This window comes from Gossypium hirsutum, chromosome D01 (assembly GCF_007990345.1).
Source record: "Gossypium hirsutum isolate 1008001.06 chromosome D01, Gossypium_hirsutum_v2.1, whole genome shotgun sequence".
NCBI lineage: Eukaryota > Viridiplantae > Streptophyta > Magnoliopsida > Malvales > Malvaceae > Gossypium > Gossypium hirsutum.
In genome coordinates, this window is record NC_053437.1 from 48,861,827 (window position 1) to 48,878,454 (window position 16,628).

Sequence of the window (16,628 nt, forward strand, 5' to 3'; positions counted from 1 at the left end):
ACACCCAAAGGTAGGATCCATCGAAAGATTACAAGTTTGACTCTGATTGCTTATTAGGAGAAGGTTTAGTTTGATTAGGTTTTTTACACCAAAAAAATAAGGTAGTTATATGTGACATGTCACATGTATTTTATGTTAATGCACAGGGATTAGTCTTAATAGTAGAAATGTATCAATTTACTTTTATTATTTAAGATACACAGATTAATTTACTCAGAATAAAATGTAATCTAATACTTAATGCAAGAGCCTCTATAATATTTTTATCCAACTAAACCCAATCCAATACCCTCTCAATAAACATCCTTATCCTCAAGGATTGAAGTGTATTGTTTCATAAGATTTTTATGAAAAATACCCACCAACTCCTCAGACGTTTGTTTAACATTATTATCCTAATTTTACCAATTTCAGATTGTATGCATTTATTGATTGATTTTTTTTTATTCTTTTAAATCAGTAATTATACTATTAAATTACTTGATTCATTGTTAATAGAGTTTGAAACATCAAAAAGAAAAAAGTACTAAAATAAAACCAGTATGTATTTTTAATCATGTAAAAATCAGTAATTATTGATTTTCAGTGAAGTGATGTTGAGCAAACAAATACATTTATTTCCATCCTAAATTAACCATAATTCTTATAGTACAAATTACAAACCAATATTTTGTGAAGAAGCAAATGGATCAGAACTGAGGTGTGGGATGGCAAGGTAATGAATGGCCGAGACTCAAACTCTAGTTCTTTGTACTTGATTCCGGGATGCACCACTCTTACGGATCCAAAATAAACCTTCATCGGCTCTATTTGGGCACTAGCATGTACCATCCATGTAATTTACCAACAAATCTTGAACCATGCCTCGATCTGGCATCTTCCCTGCAGCACCGTATATGGGTGCTAGACCTCCGCTTATCGGCCCTGGGTTTTCTTTCACCTGAAATGGAACATATATATAAACGAACCGAATTTTGATAATTCAGCAAATTCTCAACTACCAATACTACAAAAGTTTCTCTAACATACCAGTAAACATTACAGACAAAAAAGAAAAAAAGATGCTTACAGTTTGTACAGCTTCCCTCAAATCCTGGAGGAAGGCATCAACTACTGGTACATGTTGAAGAGTGACACAGATATGAATGCTGTTTCAACCACATCAAAGAAAAGAATCAGTCCTGATAATAGAAATTGCTACCACCAAGGTAACAGATTCTAACTTGAAGACAAGTATACTAGTATCTATGAAAGCATCTAAAATTCACAATAAAGTAACACATTTAATCAATCATACTAGAGGCCGACCAGAGGTAATTCAAATGACTAAGGGAAGTCAATTCAATGCAAAAGCAAAGAAAGAATGAGGTAAACAGTGGTCACCTGTTGGGCCTCTGCAATGCATTTAAATGCCAACCTTTGCCAGACATGATATCATTGACTTCAAATATGTCCAGAACAGCAGATCCAAATGCCACGATTGTCATGTCTGGGTTCCCAATGATGAACAACTCAGGAATCTCCTTTATCCTACCATTTGAAATAGCTGTTATTCTATATATCTCAATATTAAAGAATTCAGCGGAAAATGTGAAATGAATTCGAACCCTTTCTGAATCATCTTCGATACTTCCATGATTTTTCTTGTGTTCTCCAAGTAACCTATGCGTTTTCAAGGAAACAATAATCAGCCAAAAACCAGAACCCCTGAATAATCTAACAGTGTAGATGACAATTTGCTAGCTTCAGGCATTGTGCACTAGAAAGGAATTTTGCTACCTTGTTGTCCCAGAGACATCATTGCTGCCCAAGCTCCAGCAATTACTCCTCCAGGCCTGCTTCCAGCTATGGTTGGAGACACATAAAGCCCACCCGACCACTCAGTAACTGTCCATGAAAAAAAATAAAACAAATATAACTGAGTACCACATTTCATACGTAAATTAAGAATTAATTCTAGCGTCTGAAAGATAATATCAACACAGTACTGCTCTCTTTCAAAATAATACTCCCTGTTATACCAAACTAATGCTTTCCATCTCATCTTAAATGTTTAAAATGGCCCCGAGAATCAGAAATACTATCCTAGAAGTGATCTGGCTGCCTCAGTTTTCTGTTTGAAACAACCCTAAGATTTTCCTATCCCCCTTCTTTCCCATCTCAAGCATATTTCTCTTTTTCCTTTTCTTTGACAGTAGAGATTCTACTTACCAGCTACAAATTGATGCTGTTAAAGAACAGTCGGCCAAGAAATCCAGCATAATATTTAGTAGCCACCAAGCAAAGATGACATGAAAAGAAACATCATAAGAACTTGATCAGAAGTGTCAGAAATATGTTAGACAAATATCTGAAATAAACCTTACTGACTTATCCGATTTTATCAAACTTAATCTTGACACTTCTATTCAAGTTTATGTTAATACAATGTACATAGTCAAAAGGCAGAATCAAAGCAACAAAAACAGATAATATGCATTGCAGAACTTGTACAGAAAATTGACATTTGTCGGTAGAGACATATACCTCCAAATCACCAATTTAAAGTCTTTACTTCAGCAGCTAGATATAATCAAATAATAGAGCCCAAACAATGTTCAATACTGTTCAAAGAGAACTGTTAGATACCTTTCTAATGTCATGATTTCTGTAAAGAACTACACTCGTTCCTTTAGGAGCCAGCCCATATTTATGCACATCCGCTGAAATTGATGTTACTCCCCTAACAGTGAAATCAAATGGCAGAATTGGGTACCTGAGAAAAACATATAACCAATCAAGTTTTAGCCAACATTCCTGTAATAGAGATGGAACAGAAACAATTATATTAAGAGCTTATGCTCCCGATAATACTTTCTACTCCAATTCAAAAACAAAACACTAACATTTCCAAACAAGAATTCAAGTATCAAAGGGAGAAAACCACTACCTGTAGTCCATACAAGGTATCCGTTAATTAAGATAAAAATTGGAAAAAGAAAAGGTAAATTGATACTATCATAGTGAAATAATGAATAAAGTGGCAGCCCCAATCATATAAAACAGTTTCCTGATAAAATTGCACCTGATAGCAGGTTATGCAGATCACACAATCAACTCAATGGCATAAAACACACAAGTTGATAAATTCATTCAAAGGAAAAAATAATGTCAATAAAAGTGAAGACACTTATCCAGAGTAAAAAAACCTTAGCGCATTCAACAACTGCATAGAAGAGAGAAATACTAATCTCTTACAGGGAAAAACACTCAACTTCTTCAGAATAAAGTGAATAATCAGTTATTCATTGAAAACTAGAACTACTAAACAGGTTGGTATCAATTTTTAAAAAGTTTTGATGACTCAAATAAACAGTTCCTTAACGAGGGAAGCCAGTACCAAATCAACAATAGACAACTACCCCCTTCAAAGAACAAGAACCGAACTTAACAAGGACAAGATGACTACCACAATTCCAATATCTTAGTCCATGTTGAAAAGAAAATAAATAATCTGATCTAATACAACTGAGAGTTCAGCAGCACGTACCCGAGTTTACGAGCAAAAGGCAACACAAAGCCACCAAGACAAAGGTCAACATGGAGACAAATTCCATAGCTATCAGCCAGTTTACCAAGCTCCTGTGAGAAGGATGCTATATTTTATCAGAAAGGCTCCCAAGTAAAATATAACATTAACAAATTACATTTAAAAGCTTTTCCTACCCTGATGAAATTAGTGGCTTACCTCAATAGGGTCAATGATGCCATGAGGATACCCAGGTGCAGATCCAACAATCTGCAGAATCATAAGATTTTTGTCAGGCCAACTTACAACAAAGACCTTAGCTGCATATAAGATTACTGCAAATAATATAGGCATGCATACCAAGATTGTCTTTCTGTTAATTTGTTTTCTGATTGCTTTAACATCTGCTTTAAATTCTTTATTGACAGGGACGCGACGGAGTTTGATGTTAAAATATTGTGCTGCCTTGTCATATGCTGAATGTGCAGATTCAGCTATTATCCTATGGTTTGGAATCGAAAAATTCAAATTGATAAAATCGGGATTGAAAATAAATTAATGAAATGATTTTAAGTAGATATCAGGAAAAGATTACATTTCTGGCCTTGTAATTCCCTTCTTCGCCTTCATGTAATCCCGAGATGTTTTCACTGCTAATAATATGCTCTCAGTTCCTCCTGATGTCATGTTTCCACAAACTTGTCCTCCAGAAGCCTTCTCTTTACTGCCAAGTAGATCTGCTGTCATAGCAACCACTTCAGCCTCAAATCGCGCCACACTCTGAAACACATCTAAATGTAATGGGTTGGTATGTGCAAACCTGAAAATAGTCAACAGAACTTTTTAAAAATGTGTAGCTGAAAGTGGAGTGGGGTAGACATGATTTCCTCGAAGTAATAATAGAAAGGATATAAATCTTTAACTGACGCAAATAGAGTATTTTAAACACTCTTTTTGGTAACCAAGATAGTGTCAAGTAATTATCTGAAACTTCCAATCCAATCAAATGAGTTCAAAGCATTGCAAATAATAACATACCAGAGATGTTCTCAAGAAATTTTTTTTTTTTAAATTGAGAAATTAGGGTATCTTACTAACATCGAGCTTGCCTCATTGATCAAAGAAAAATGTCCTTCAGATTCACTTCCACCAATGTAGCTGGACAAAAGTAAACCCATAATTTATCAAGCTCAAGCACAATTCAACAAAAACTGATTTATATTTGAAATAACAAAACACATACAATTTTTCTCTCAGACAAAATTATAAACATACACTGTACCGGAGCATTTTCCTTTCCAATCAGCATCATTGCTCTTTACATCTTTCATTTCCTCTATAACACCCACTCCTAAACCTGTGGTTGGCAACTCTGTCCTCCAGTGTTCTCTTTTGGATTTGCTACCAGATTGTAGCTTATCCACAACCTGCATTATTCAGACCGGTATATGTAACAAATTATATTCATCCAAATTTTCAAGACAAAATTTACTAAGACCTGACTGATTGGAACATAAAATCCACAAACAATATTTAAAAAACAAAATTACATGATGCATCTAGAGCAGATTTTAGTATTCTAGTTCTAGAAGAAGCAAGAACACAAGTGTCTCTACAACGTGTTGAAACAACAATCACAAGCCTTCTCTAATTCATGTTATAATTGATACTTATGCACTTCCGCAGAATTTCATCCAACAGGAGTTTAAAATATAATAGTTAAACGATGTAAGAAACACTTCCACTGAATTCACTATATAATCAATAAACAACATCCCTGATGGTGTCATTCAGGCTTTGGCTATTCTACACAAATATTCCAACATTATTTATCTCTCTTTGGCTCTTACAGTTCAATGAAAGCAGCACTCATTCTTAGTTTAAACAAATACACAGTAGCACTCATGCATAGTTTAAACAAATACACAGTACATTTCCATCTAGACAAACACCAAAAAAGCAAAAGAGTGCCACACTACAGTCTCACAACCCAAACTGCAAGCCCTTTTTTTTGAAATTCTATTTATGAGTTCCCTTATTAAATGCACAAAAAGTAGGTAAAAAAAATTATATCAATCAGAGAGAAAATTCTAAATAGCGCCAGCGACTATAACTGTAATACAAGAAATGAACTAATAATTCACTGATATAGAGTAAGGCCCTCTATGATGCCAAATAAAAGAAATCAAATAAATCCAAGGAACCGTACCATACTATAAAATGCAAGCCATTAATGTGTTTTCAGATATCCACAAACAGTAGTAGCGGCCAGCGTTGGAATTTTTATAGCATCATAATACTACTACACTAACAAATGCTATGAATGCAACTCAGCGGACGCGTATTAAATGCTTCCAGTTATTCCTGATCCAGTTACAATATATTCTTTCATTCATTCCCCAAACAAAAAGAAAATTAAATTTCTATTGTTAGGAACGAATCAAAACTAAGCATTAATCCGCAGCACGAATAAAACTGAGTGTATAAATCATTTAAAAAAATCAATAAATATGCCTTAAATTATAAGAATATATATAATCTGACCTTTTGCTTCTCTGCATCAATATAACTCTGAACACCAGGAACCAACCTTTTTTCGTAAAAAAAGAAGAAGATGTTTTTTTGCAAAATGGAGAACAAATTGATTAGTCAATGAAAATGAATATTTCCGCTCTGAAACGTAAATAAAATAAAACATATAAGTTTTAATAGATTACTTGATGGAACTCATGAACAAGGCTAAGACCGTAGCTTTGAGGCCTTTCTCGTGAATAACGGAAAGGAGCGAGTGAAGTAGACGGGCGATAAAGAGAGTGAGCAGAGGGGCGAGAAGCAGAGCCAAAGGTTCGAATTGTGAAAGGAAGAGATTGGCAGAAAGTCTGAAGCGAACTAAGAATGAATTCAACCAAGAAGAATAAGAATCCATCTTTGTTTTCTCCTGAAAAATTTAGGAAGAAGAGAGGATATGTGAAAGGGTTTATAATGTTGGGGTTGGTAATCGCGTGCAAGGCACGTCCCTTACTTGTGTTTTGGCGGGGGTGGATTGCGTGACATTGCCTCACTTTTCCTTCGACTTTCCTCGTTCCTACAAAACTAATAATTTATTTCATGAATTAATCCCAATCTCATTCTAATCAAAATGTTTTAATCCGTACTAACTCCATTATATTATTTATTTATTTCACAAATAATTGAAGTTGGAATATTATTCTACCTAAAAATTATGAATTACTTATTTATCACTTCTCTCTGAAATATTATCCTTTTTAATATAGAACTAAAAACGGGATAACATCAATTATATTATTTTGGAAGTTCGACTTATACGTATTATGATTTTGAAAGAATGCCAAGTTAAATTTCGACATGTTCCAAAGGAGCAAAATAATATTGCAGATTGCATGGTAAGGATGTCAAATGGAGATTTGAATGTGAAATGTTGCTTTGTTGAGCCACCTGAGGATGTTCGAAATTTACTGGAGAATAATATTCAACAGCCTAGACTCTTATTAGAGTCTTGTAATTAGAAGTTACTTTTATATCTTTTAACCTATATATATATATATTATTTACTTTAAAACTAAACTAAAAATGTAGGAATTGGTATTTTATTCATGAAAGCGCTGCTAAAACTTCAACTATGAAATTTAACGGTCATAATTATAAGGATGTAAATTCTAGTATTAAAAAAAAGGTTTAAAATTAGAAAGATTCATCAAAATATCCATTAGCTTTGAATATATGATGATAAAAACGATGAAGGGACAATTGAAATTTGTTTCGCTTTAATTTGACTCAATATCCATCGACGAGTAAAAGAACATATCTTAGATCCAAGTTGATCTGATGACCAGTGTTAGAGATCAGAGAAAAAACTGTTTGAATTTTGATTCGCAAATTTGTGACATCCAAAGTTGTTTCATGAAAAAAATCGAATTGTAGAAGAGAATGGAAAAGAGAGCTTCTGATTGGTGCAAACAGAGAAAGTCATATAGCATCAATTTTAACGGCCTAGTGACTTAAATGAAAAATTTTGAATAGTTAAGCGATCAAATTATAAGTTTTTTTAGTTAAGTGACCAAAACGATAACTTATCCATAATTTAGTGACTACTGGTATAATTTACCCCTTTTTATTTTGAAGGAAAGGTCAGGTGGGATTGATGATATACTCAAACTCTAATATTTATAAGACATAATTTACGATTTAGCCCTTGAAGTATAACTTTGGTACTTAAACTTTTTTTTTACCCAATTTGATACTTAAAGTATTAATTTGTTATGGTTTTGGTCCAACTTTTAACAGAAATAAAAAAAATCTGACGGCCAATCAAATAAAGCCACGTGGTTTGATCTATATTTTCATAAACTATTTTTTGGTTGAAAAGAAAAAATATATTATTAATATAATGTATTTCTTAATTATTTTTTTATTAAATTTCTTTTTCACCCCTTCTTGATCCTTCAACAAAAACCCATTTCTAAGAAAACCCAGATTTGCTTTTTCTTACAGTAATTCTTGTATTCTCCACTTCTAATTTTACTACATATCATATCTGTAACATCCCAAAAATCTCAATGTCACTAATAGTAGTGTTTGAAAAGAAAAATAGCAAAATTTCCCAAAAAGTAAGAGTTTATCAATTGAATAATGATAGTAAAGTCAAAATTTGACATTAGAAAAAGACAGTATAAATAGTAAAATTTCAGTAAAGATTAAATTGGAAATTTGTGAAAGATGGACTAAAAAAGGAGCTGATTGTAAAACATGGGAATTCTGGGCTGTTTTTAAGGATTAAATTGTAGAATAGTGAAATTTTGGATTTTAAGGACTAAATTGTAAAAACTACAAAATTTGATTTTCAGAGACTGTATTGTAAAACTGTAAAATCTGAAGTATAAAGACTGTTTTTAAAATTTTTGAAACATGTATAAACATGGACATAAAAATTATATGCTTTATTTCATGAAATATTTGATAAATACATGTGTGAATTATATAATGAGAATTTGAAATCGGTTAGATTGGTTATGATATGTATGTGATTTTGAATATTTGTTTGAGTTGTGTATACGAAATTATGATGAATTAGTGAGAATGATAAAAATTAAATCTTAAAGCTATGAAATAAGCTCGAGAATTCTGATATCAAACACAAAATTAAATTTCAAAGGTTGAAATTGAGTCTAAGTGTTTTAATGTTATAAAAAGTTTTAAAAATGTTTAATGTGACATTTGTTATCGGATCACATGCTAAATTTATTAGGTGAAGCAAATCAGGTACTTTTGACTTTGAGGATACACTTCCAAAAGCTTTAGTTAAGAAATACATTATAAAATATGATATAAAAAAGATGTTAGCTTTTGAATATATATATAAAAGCCCGTGGTGTATTTGATTGGCCATCAATTTTTTTTTAAACTATAATGGACTAATACTTAGGTACTAAATTGAAACAAAAAAATATTTAAATATTAAAATGAGAAAATAAATATACGTAAATTAAACTTATTTATAATAATACCAATGAATAATCAAACAATTTAACCAATATACATTTATATAAAATTATGTTATTAATGCAATAAATTTCGCTCAACCAAATCACAAACTATTATATATTAGTTTTTTTTGCCCTCTAATGCACAAATTGATTATATATATTTTTTAATTTTTTAATTTTTTTATAAAATTTGTAATGCTTTATTAATAATATGGTTTTTAAATTAAAATAATATATATAAGTTTCATTTTGAAAACACACATTTGATATTAGATTGAATTTAAATAACCATATTTTGAAATTACTTTTAAAATTAAATATTACAATAATATATTGTGTGAAATTCTATTTATATATATGTTCTACCGTAATTTTAATTTTTAATTTTTAATTAGTGAATGTAAATTATTGTTGATTTTAAAATATGTGATCATTGAATAATTTATTGTAACATTATTTATAATTTAAAATATATATTTCAATCTTAATAGTGTATTTAAATTTTTTTAAAATATTGATAACTTAAAAAGACTTTTTTTTAAGCGATTTTAAAATTAAAAGTGGCTTATTATGTAAAAATGTAAGTAGAATTATTGAATATAAGCAAATTGGAAGACTTATTATGAAAACATCACCAAAAGATATTTGGTATTTGAACTTGATACTTTTTCCTAATTTGGTACCTGATATTCTTTTTTTTTTGTTCGATTTGGTACTTGAACTTGACAAACGTTTACAAAATACTCCAATATACTAACAATGCTATTTTTTTATGAGGTAGCAGAAATAATCAATGTATGACCGACATGTGACAGATGACGTACTGTTTTTTTTTTCGTATTTTATATGTTCAATTACTTTTAGTTTTAATTAATGAATTATTTCATTAATTAAAAATAATAAATCTCTTTTAATTCACTAAGCGTAGCCCAATACCTATTTCTTAATATTAATTTTCTTTAATACTGACAATATTTTTATAGCGTAACTTGTATAACATTTAATGAATTTAAATATTTAATTAAACCTAAAAATAGGTTAGATAGCAAATTAGGGGAAAGTGTGAAATTTAAATATTAAATTGGAGTAAAAAAGTTGAAAGTATGAAAAAAGAATAGGAAATGTGATATGAAGGCAAGGACAAATAATGGAAAAGTGATCAAATATGAGAAGATGCATAGTATTTATACAAATTTTGAGGAATGTAATAAAAGCGCGCATTTCTATTCCCAAAGGCAAGGAGTTGAAACATGACAGCATCAGTTACGATAGATCAAACATGAAAGATATAAAAAAAAAAAAAAAAAAAACATGTTCCCAAGCATTTATTAGTCCACCACGCATGCAGAAGCATCTTATCATAGTTCCAAGCCAAAACAAGTTAATAATATTCAATTCTTCTTCTTAAAAATGTTATATATATATTTATATGAAAATTATAAATATATATTTTTAATGATTTTAATTATTAATAATACATAAAATATGTACATTATTAAAATTAAAAAAATTATATTAAATTATTTGTCATGATCTTGTCATCAATTTTGAGTCAGTATCAAGTTAATTTATGATACCAACCCAATCAAATACATTTTTAATATATATATATTTGATGGAGGTAACAATGTGCTTAATAAAATTAAAATGTATAAAAGAATTAAAATAAAACTTTATTAGCTAAATGGTATACTAAAGATTTTACTAATATAATTGGCATGAGTTCAAATATTACCATGTGCATATTTTTATTGGGTTTTTTAAGTGAAAAAATTAAAATACCCTCAAATAATATTACTTATTTTAATTATAAAAACACATTTCCATAACTTCCTAATTAAGTTGGTTACCCGATTGAAGGTGACATGAAATCAGTTATGAGTTTAAATAATAATAAGTATAGATATACAACTGAGGGGTAATAAAATGTGCATAATGAAATTAATATATATAAAACTACTAAAATAAAGCTTTAATTGAATGGTAAATTAAAATTTTTACTAATGTAATTGGTATGGGTTTAAATCCCACTTTATGCATATTTTTATTTTTTTAAAAGTGAAAAGACTAAAATACCCTCATATAATATTACTTATTTTAATTACATAAGTGCATTCCCATAACTTCCTAACTGAGTTGGTGAACCGGTTGAGAGTAGAGGTATCCGTGGGCCGGGCACAACCAAAATTTTAGGCTCGTTTGCTAGGCTCAACCCGAAAATAAAATTTTGCCCAAGCCTGGAAAGCCCATATTAATTTTTTATATAATTTTTTTGAAAAATATAATACATTAAAAATACTAAAAAAATTAAAATAAATACTTCCCAACAAATTGAAAATAAATTTTAAAAAAATATGTATACTTAAATAACACTAAGATAGATGCAACTTAACAAGAAAATGCCTATAAAATAGTAATAAAATTAACAATAAAACAAAAGTTATAATATTAAAAAAATAACAACAAAATAGTAGTAGCCTAATAGTGAAATGGTAGAAAAATAGTAAAAAAAAACAAGAAAATGGCAACAAAATAGTAAAAAAACAACAACAGTTTTTTTTTGCATATTCGGGCTAGGCCGGGCCAAAAAGCCTTACCCGAGGCTCGACGCTTTTTTAAACGGGCCTTAATTTTTTGCCCAAGCCCTTTTTTGGGCTTATATTTTTACCCAAACCTTATCACTTTTCGGGTGACCCAGACCATGGATGAGTCTAACTGAGAGTGACATTGACTCAATCAGGAGCTCAAATAATAGTATAGGTTATTATTATTATTATTAGAAATCCTATCACACGTGTATGAATGTGGAAACAAAAAATTTTGAACACAAATATGCATTTAAAAATAACATACAACAAATAATGAAATGAAAGATGCAAAACTAATAATAATAATAACACATATACAATATGTACAAAATTAAAATAAAAAAGAGTTTAACTTGTGAGTAAAAGAAAATTGAAATAGGAAAATACATTATATTAAGAATATTAAATGCACTCCAATTGTTTATCATAATATTGTCATTTTTTTATAGCACATCAATAAGTCATCAAGTTAGTAAAAAAAAATTAAAAATTAAATATCAAGTTGACTTATGACACCAACGCAATTAGTGACATTATCTACATATGTGTATGCCCACGTCACCAAAATTTGATTACATCAATAAGTCATCAAGTTAGTAAAAAAAATTAAAATTAAAGTTAATTTTCTGAAGAATTATTATTGGTGTGGTGGTAAATAATTTGATTATAAATCCATTAAACACGAGTTTAATTTTTAGATATGTTAATTTTAATTATTTTATTTAAAAGCTATGACTATATAAAAGTATGAAAAGATAAAAGGAGAAACAAAATTATAACAATAGTTATTTAATAAAATATGTATTAGTCATTTTCTAACTGAATTAATACCCGATTAACTCGATTTTATTAATAAGAAAAACAGGAATGGATTGGTTTTTTTTGGCTGGTTTTATTATTATAAAATATTATGAATTTATTTATTGAAAATTCCAAATAATATTAAAAATGAGAATGGTGACAAATAGAGTTGAAAAACCAAATATTCTTTGTTTGGATTTAAAAAATGGTTGTACAACCAGACAGCTTACAAAAGTGTTATAATATATAAAATAATAATATTTCTTTCTTCTTTTTACTCAACTAGTTTTCTTAATCAAGTTATTAAAGATCTAATCACGTAATCACAATAACTTTATTAGATGTCACGCCTTTCAATAATGAGATATTTTAAGAAGCTATTAGGTAAAGCCACCCCATTATTATTACCCAATTATCAAAATTTAAGGATTTTTCTAATTGGTATAATAACATATTTTATTAGCTTGATTTTAATTCTAAATTATTTAATAAATTTTATTCATCAATTTGACCCTCAAACACATATAATCAAATATAAATACAATTATATTTAAACACATAATAATTAAATCTCGAATTTATGATTTTGATAAACTCAATAAAATTGTGATTTTTATAAACTTCATTTATAATCGTGCTAATAGCATTTAAGAGTGAGTGTTCGATCGAATCGGGTGAACAAATTTCGAGTTGATCAAGTTTACGAGTCATACTCTATCATCCTAATTCGATTTGGAAATTTTTTGAATCGAGTCGAGTGAAATAAAATTCCAGTTTAGTCAAATCGAGTGAAATTGTTCGAGTTAAATTAAAAAACTAAACATATCAAATTTAAATCTTGTTACAATATAACTAATTCTATACTAGAGCACATAAATTTGAAACCATGTATATTTAAAAACATTTTCAAAGAAAAAAAATAAGAAATATACTTTAGTATGATAAACTAGAGGTGTTCATAACCCGGCCCGGCCAAAAAAAATTTCAGCTCACTTCCTAGGCCCGAGCCCAGCCCGGCCCAAAATATGGGCCTGAGATTTTGTCCAGGCCCAACCTGGGGAAAAAATACGGAGTCCGGCCCGACCCGTTTTTTAAAATTAAAATTATATTTTTATTAAAATTAAAACTAATTGTTATTAAAATTATATCAAATTATATTTTTTTTTGTATATAATGAACAAAAAAAATAAAATAAGATTAGTATTAAAATAAAATAAGTGAGGTCAGTTTTGCATTGGTTAAGAATGCATCATTTCAGTATTAAAATCTTAAGTATCATTCCAGTAGTAAAATCTAACATTTTGTACCAGTCAAAACATTAAGAATTGAATTAAATTGGTATAAGTATGTATTAGTCTTGAGAGAAGCATGCATTTATCGCATCTAACTACTTTGTTCGAAACTCAGAGCTATGAGTATAGGCCTTGATTAGTTCTTTTCGGCCCAAATTTACAACCTGATTACAACCCCGTTTTACTTGAGATAAACTTGACTAGTCTTGAACAAACCTTTGTAATATTAGTAACAATACTCTCAAATCTCCCAAAAGTAGTTCATTATTCTCAACTCTCAACCTCGGCCATTAATGCCAACTCCCTGGCCATCATTGCTATAAGTCCAATTTTATCACTTCCAATTCTATCCTCTCACCTAAATTTTATAACAAAATATTTAAACATATTTAATTTTATAGCAATAAACAACAAACCATAATATTCATACATTAATCCATCAACAAAATATAAATTGTAAGCTAAATTAAATTTTAAACATTTAGAAACAATTTAGCTGATCCAACTACTTTTATTTCTTTTTTCCTGATCCAACTACCAGACTATCTATTATGTAAGCTAGCTATATGCCTTACCCTTTGGAGGTGGGATTCAGACCTGCATACTTATTTAATAACCAAACAATTTTACCAGCCAAATTAAGATCTTATGACTTCCATAACCAGCTTGAAAAGTTTACTAGGACATTAAACCGTAATTAGGTTTTTACTAGCTGCCTAATGGTTTCATAATTTCAATTTTTATACTACTTTGAAATATAAATCAAAATATTCTAATGTCCAAGTACAGTAATTAGCAAAGTACTGATTCAGCAGCAGTCAAACTATTCATGGTTAAAAGAAATTTATAAATTTAGGCAATTCATTACCTATAGATGTTCTGGCCTCTCGAGGGATCCATATTCTGAATTAATAACTATAAACAACTATTATATATATAGATAGCTATGAAAGTTGTAACCTGGTACTAATGCAATTTCAAAAGCCCTTAGCATCCAATTATAGCAGGCCAATGATACATTGAACCACATCATAAGTGAAAGATCTGAAAATTTTGGTCTTCTATGAATGGGTCTACCAACAGTTAATAGGAGTTTAATAACCAGTTCCTATATGCCTGATTGCCTAAGAAGTTCATCTTTCAACCATTGGTGTGACTTCAGCATGTCAAGGCTGTGCATAAAGAACTCAAGCCTTTTGCATGTAGCTTATCTGGTTGTGGGATGAGATTTTCATACAAGCATGTCAGAGATAACCATGAGAAATCAGCCTCCACGTTTATGTTCCAGTAAGTTATTTAGTTGTCAATGATTAAATGCTATTATAAGCTTGTTTATTTCGTCATAGGTATTTTTCGTGATAGACAAAGAGTAATGATTGTAACGACTGTTTCCTACTTAGGGGGACTTCATAGAGTCGGATGAGCAGTTTCAGTTAAGGCCAAGGGGTGGGCGTAAAAGAACATGTTCCACTGTGGAAATGCTTATTCGAAAAAGAGTTGCTCCACCACAAATGGATACGATGATGGACCCAGGGCCTATTCAGGGTTGCTCTTAACGGATGAGGGCCAACACTGAGACTAAATGGGTAAATACAGTTCAGTTAACTTGTATTTTTTAGGTTAATATAATTTATAGCATAAAATATCATAGGTTCTGCTTCTCTTTTCTTCTGTAATAAACTAAAGTTAGTAATGGATGGGCAGATGTAGTGTGACTACCAAGGTAGTAGTCAAATAGCAGAAATTAAACTCCCCTCCCCCTTGAAGATTCAGTTTCTCAAAATCAAAATCAGAAAACCATTAATAACAAAAATTAAAATCACAATCAAAATCAAAAAGCAAAAAGTAAAAAACTACTTCGAATTGGGTTAACAGGAAATAGGGTTAACAGCAAACTCACCTTTGAAATGAGAGGTTCAGAAGACGTAGAAGGCTAGAAGCACCGTTAAAGCGGAGGTGGAGTCGTAGAGGTGGATTTCCGAATTGGATGGAGCTGTGGAGGACTGGAGGTGGAATGGTGGATCGGTGGAGGTGGATTTTTGATTTGGGGAAAAAAATAGAGGAGTGAAGGGCTTAGGGATTTATCAGATGCATGGGGAAAGGGGAAATGGGAAATGGGAAATGTAATAATATATTTTAAAAATAAAAGAAATATATTTATTATATTCGGGACGGGCCGGGTCGAGACCAGGCAAAAAAAATTTTGCCCGCGGCCCGGCCCGTTTTCTGCCCAAACTCATATTTCGGGCTTATATTTTTACCCGAACCCTCTCATATTTCGAGCGAACGTCGAGCCGGGCCAGGCCTCCCGGCCCATGAGCACCTCTACGATAAACTTGAATCATTAATTAACTTATTTAGGTCCCAAAATTATTATTTTAGAAAATTTTTTAAATTTGTAAAATTTGAAAAATAAGGGCAACACTATAAAATATGAAAAATAGAGGACACACGGCCGTGTGACCGGACCGTGTGGAAAACCCTGGACCGTGTAGAGGGGGTACACGGCCGTGTGGAGGGTCCTAAGCCGTGTGAGAATAAAAAACCTAGGGTTTCAAGGGAACATGACCATGTAAGGGGTCGTGTGGTCCATACAGGTGGCCTATATGCCTGTGTGGCAAACTGTGTGGCCCTATCCTAGGCACGATTTTTCCCCGAATCACTTGTGAAAGAACACACACCTTTCATCAAGATTCCAAGCAATGTCCCTTATGTTCAAATCTTACATTCAAATTTGGTCCGGTGCACCTGTAACAGGTCATTCAAATGAAATTTACACTCGAATCAGTAACAATTTTCAAGATTTATCAAGATTATCAAAATATTCGATGAAAAATCGAGAAGGATCATTTTATTGCAAGATTATTGTTAGATAGAAAATCTTATAAAGATTCAAGATCAACTTCGAGATTTGAGGTGTACTTATCGCTTCTTG

The 16,628-nt window shown here is 30.6% G+C and overlaps 1 protein-coding gene and 1 long non-coding RNA gene across 2 annotated transcripts; both read right to left on the reverse strand.

The window, feature by feature from the left end:
* Positions 1–545: 545 nt before the first annotated feature.
* On the reverse strand, positions 546–6,574 carry LOC107922384 (sphingosine-1-phosphate lyase). The gene is made up of 15 exons (XM_016852400.2): positions 6,226–6,574; positions 6,053–6,098; positions 4,784–4,935; positions 4,607–4,666; positions 4,104–4,328; positions 3,869–4,010; positions 3,728–3,778; positions 3,530–3,621; positions 2,629–2,755; positions 2,212–2,227; positions 1,780–1,887; positions 1,608–1,662; positions 1,384–1,530; positions 1,070–1,148; positions 546–940 (listed from the first exon to the last, which is right to left on the reverse strand). The coding sequence occupies exons 1-15, from the start codon at positions 6,432–6,434 to the stop codon at positions 818–820; spliced, it is 1,632 nt and encodes a 543-aa protein (XP_016707889.1). The 5' UTR covers positions 6,435–6,574; the 3' UTR covers positions 546–817.
* A 7,152-nt stretch (positions 6,575–13,726) lies between these two features.
* On the reverse strand, positions 13,727–15,826 carry LOC121213935 (uncharacterized). Its single transcript, XR_005909484.1, has 2 exons — positions 15,594–15,826; positions 13,727–14,051 (listed from the first exon to the last, which is right to left on the reverse strand). It is a non-coding gene; the product is annotated as an uncharacterized lncRNA (long non-coding RNA).
* Between the last annotated feature and the right edge of the window lie 802 nt (positions 15,827–16,628).

What these genes read in the sequence shown, in the direction of transcription:
- LOC107922384 (XM_016852400.2), bottom strand. Translation starts at nt 6,434, where the DNA reads ATGGATTCTTATTCTTCTTGGTTGAATTCATTCTTAGTTCGCTTCAGA. An exon ending in TTAACAGAAAGACAATCTTG is followed by an intron (nt 3,779 to 3,868) that starts GTATGCATGCCT and finishes ATGATTCTGCAG; the next exon opens with ATTGTTGGATCTGCACCTGG. An exon ending in GATGTCTCTGGGACAACAAG is followed by an intron (nt 1,663 to 1,779) that starts GTAGCAAAATTC and finishes GAAAACGCATAG; the next exon opens with GTTACTTGGAGAACACAAGA.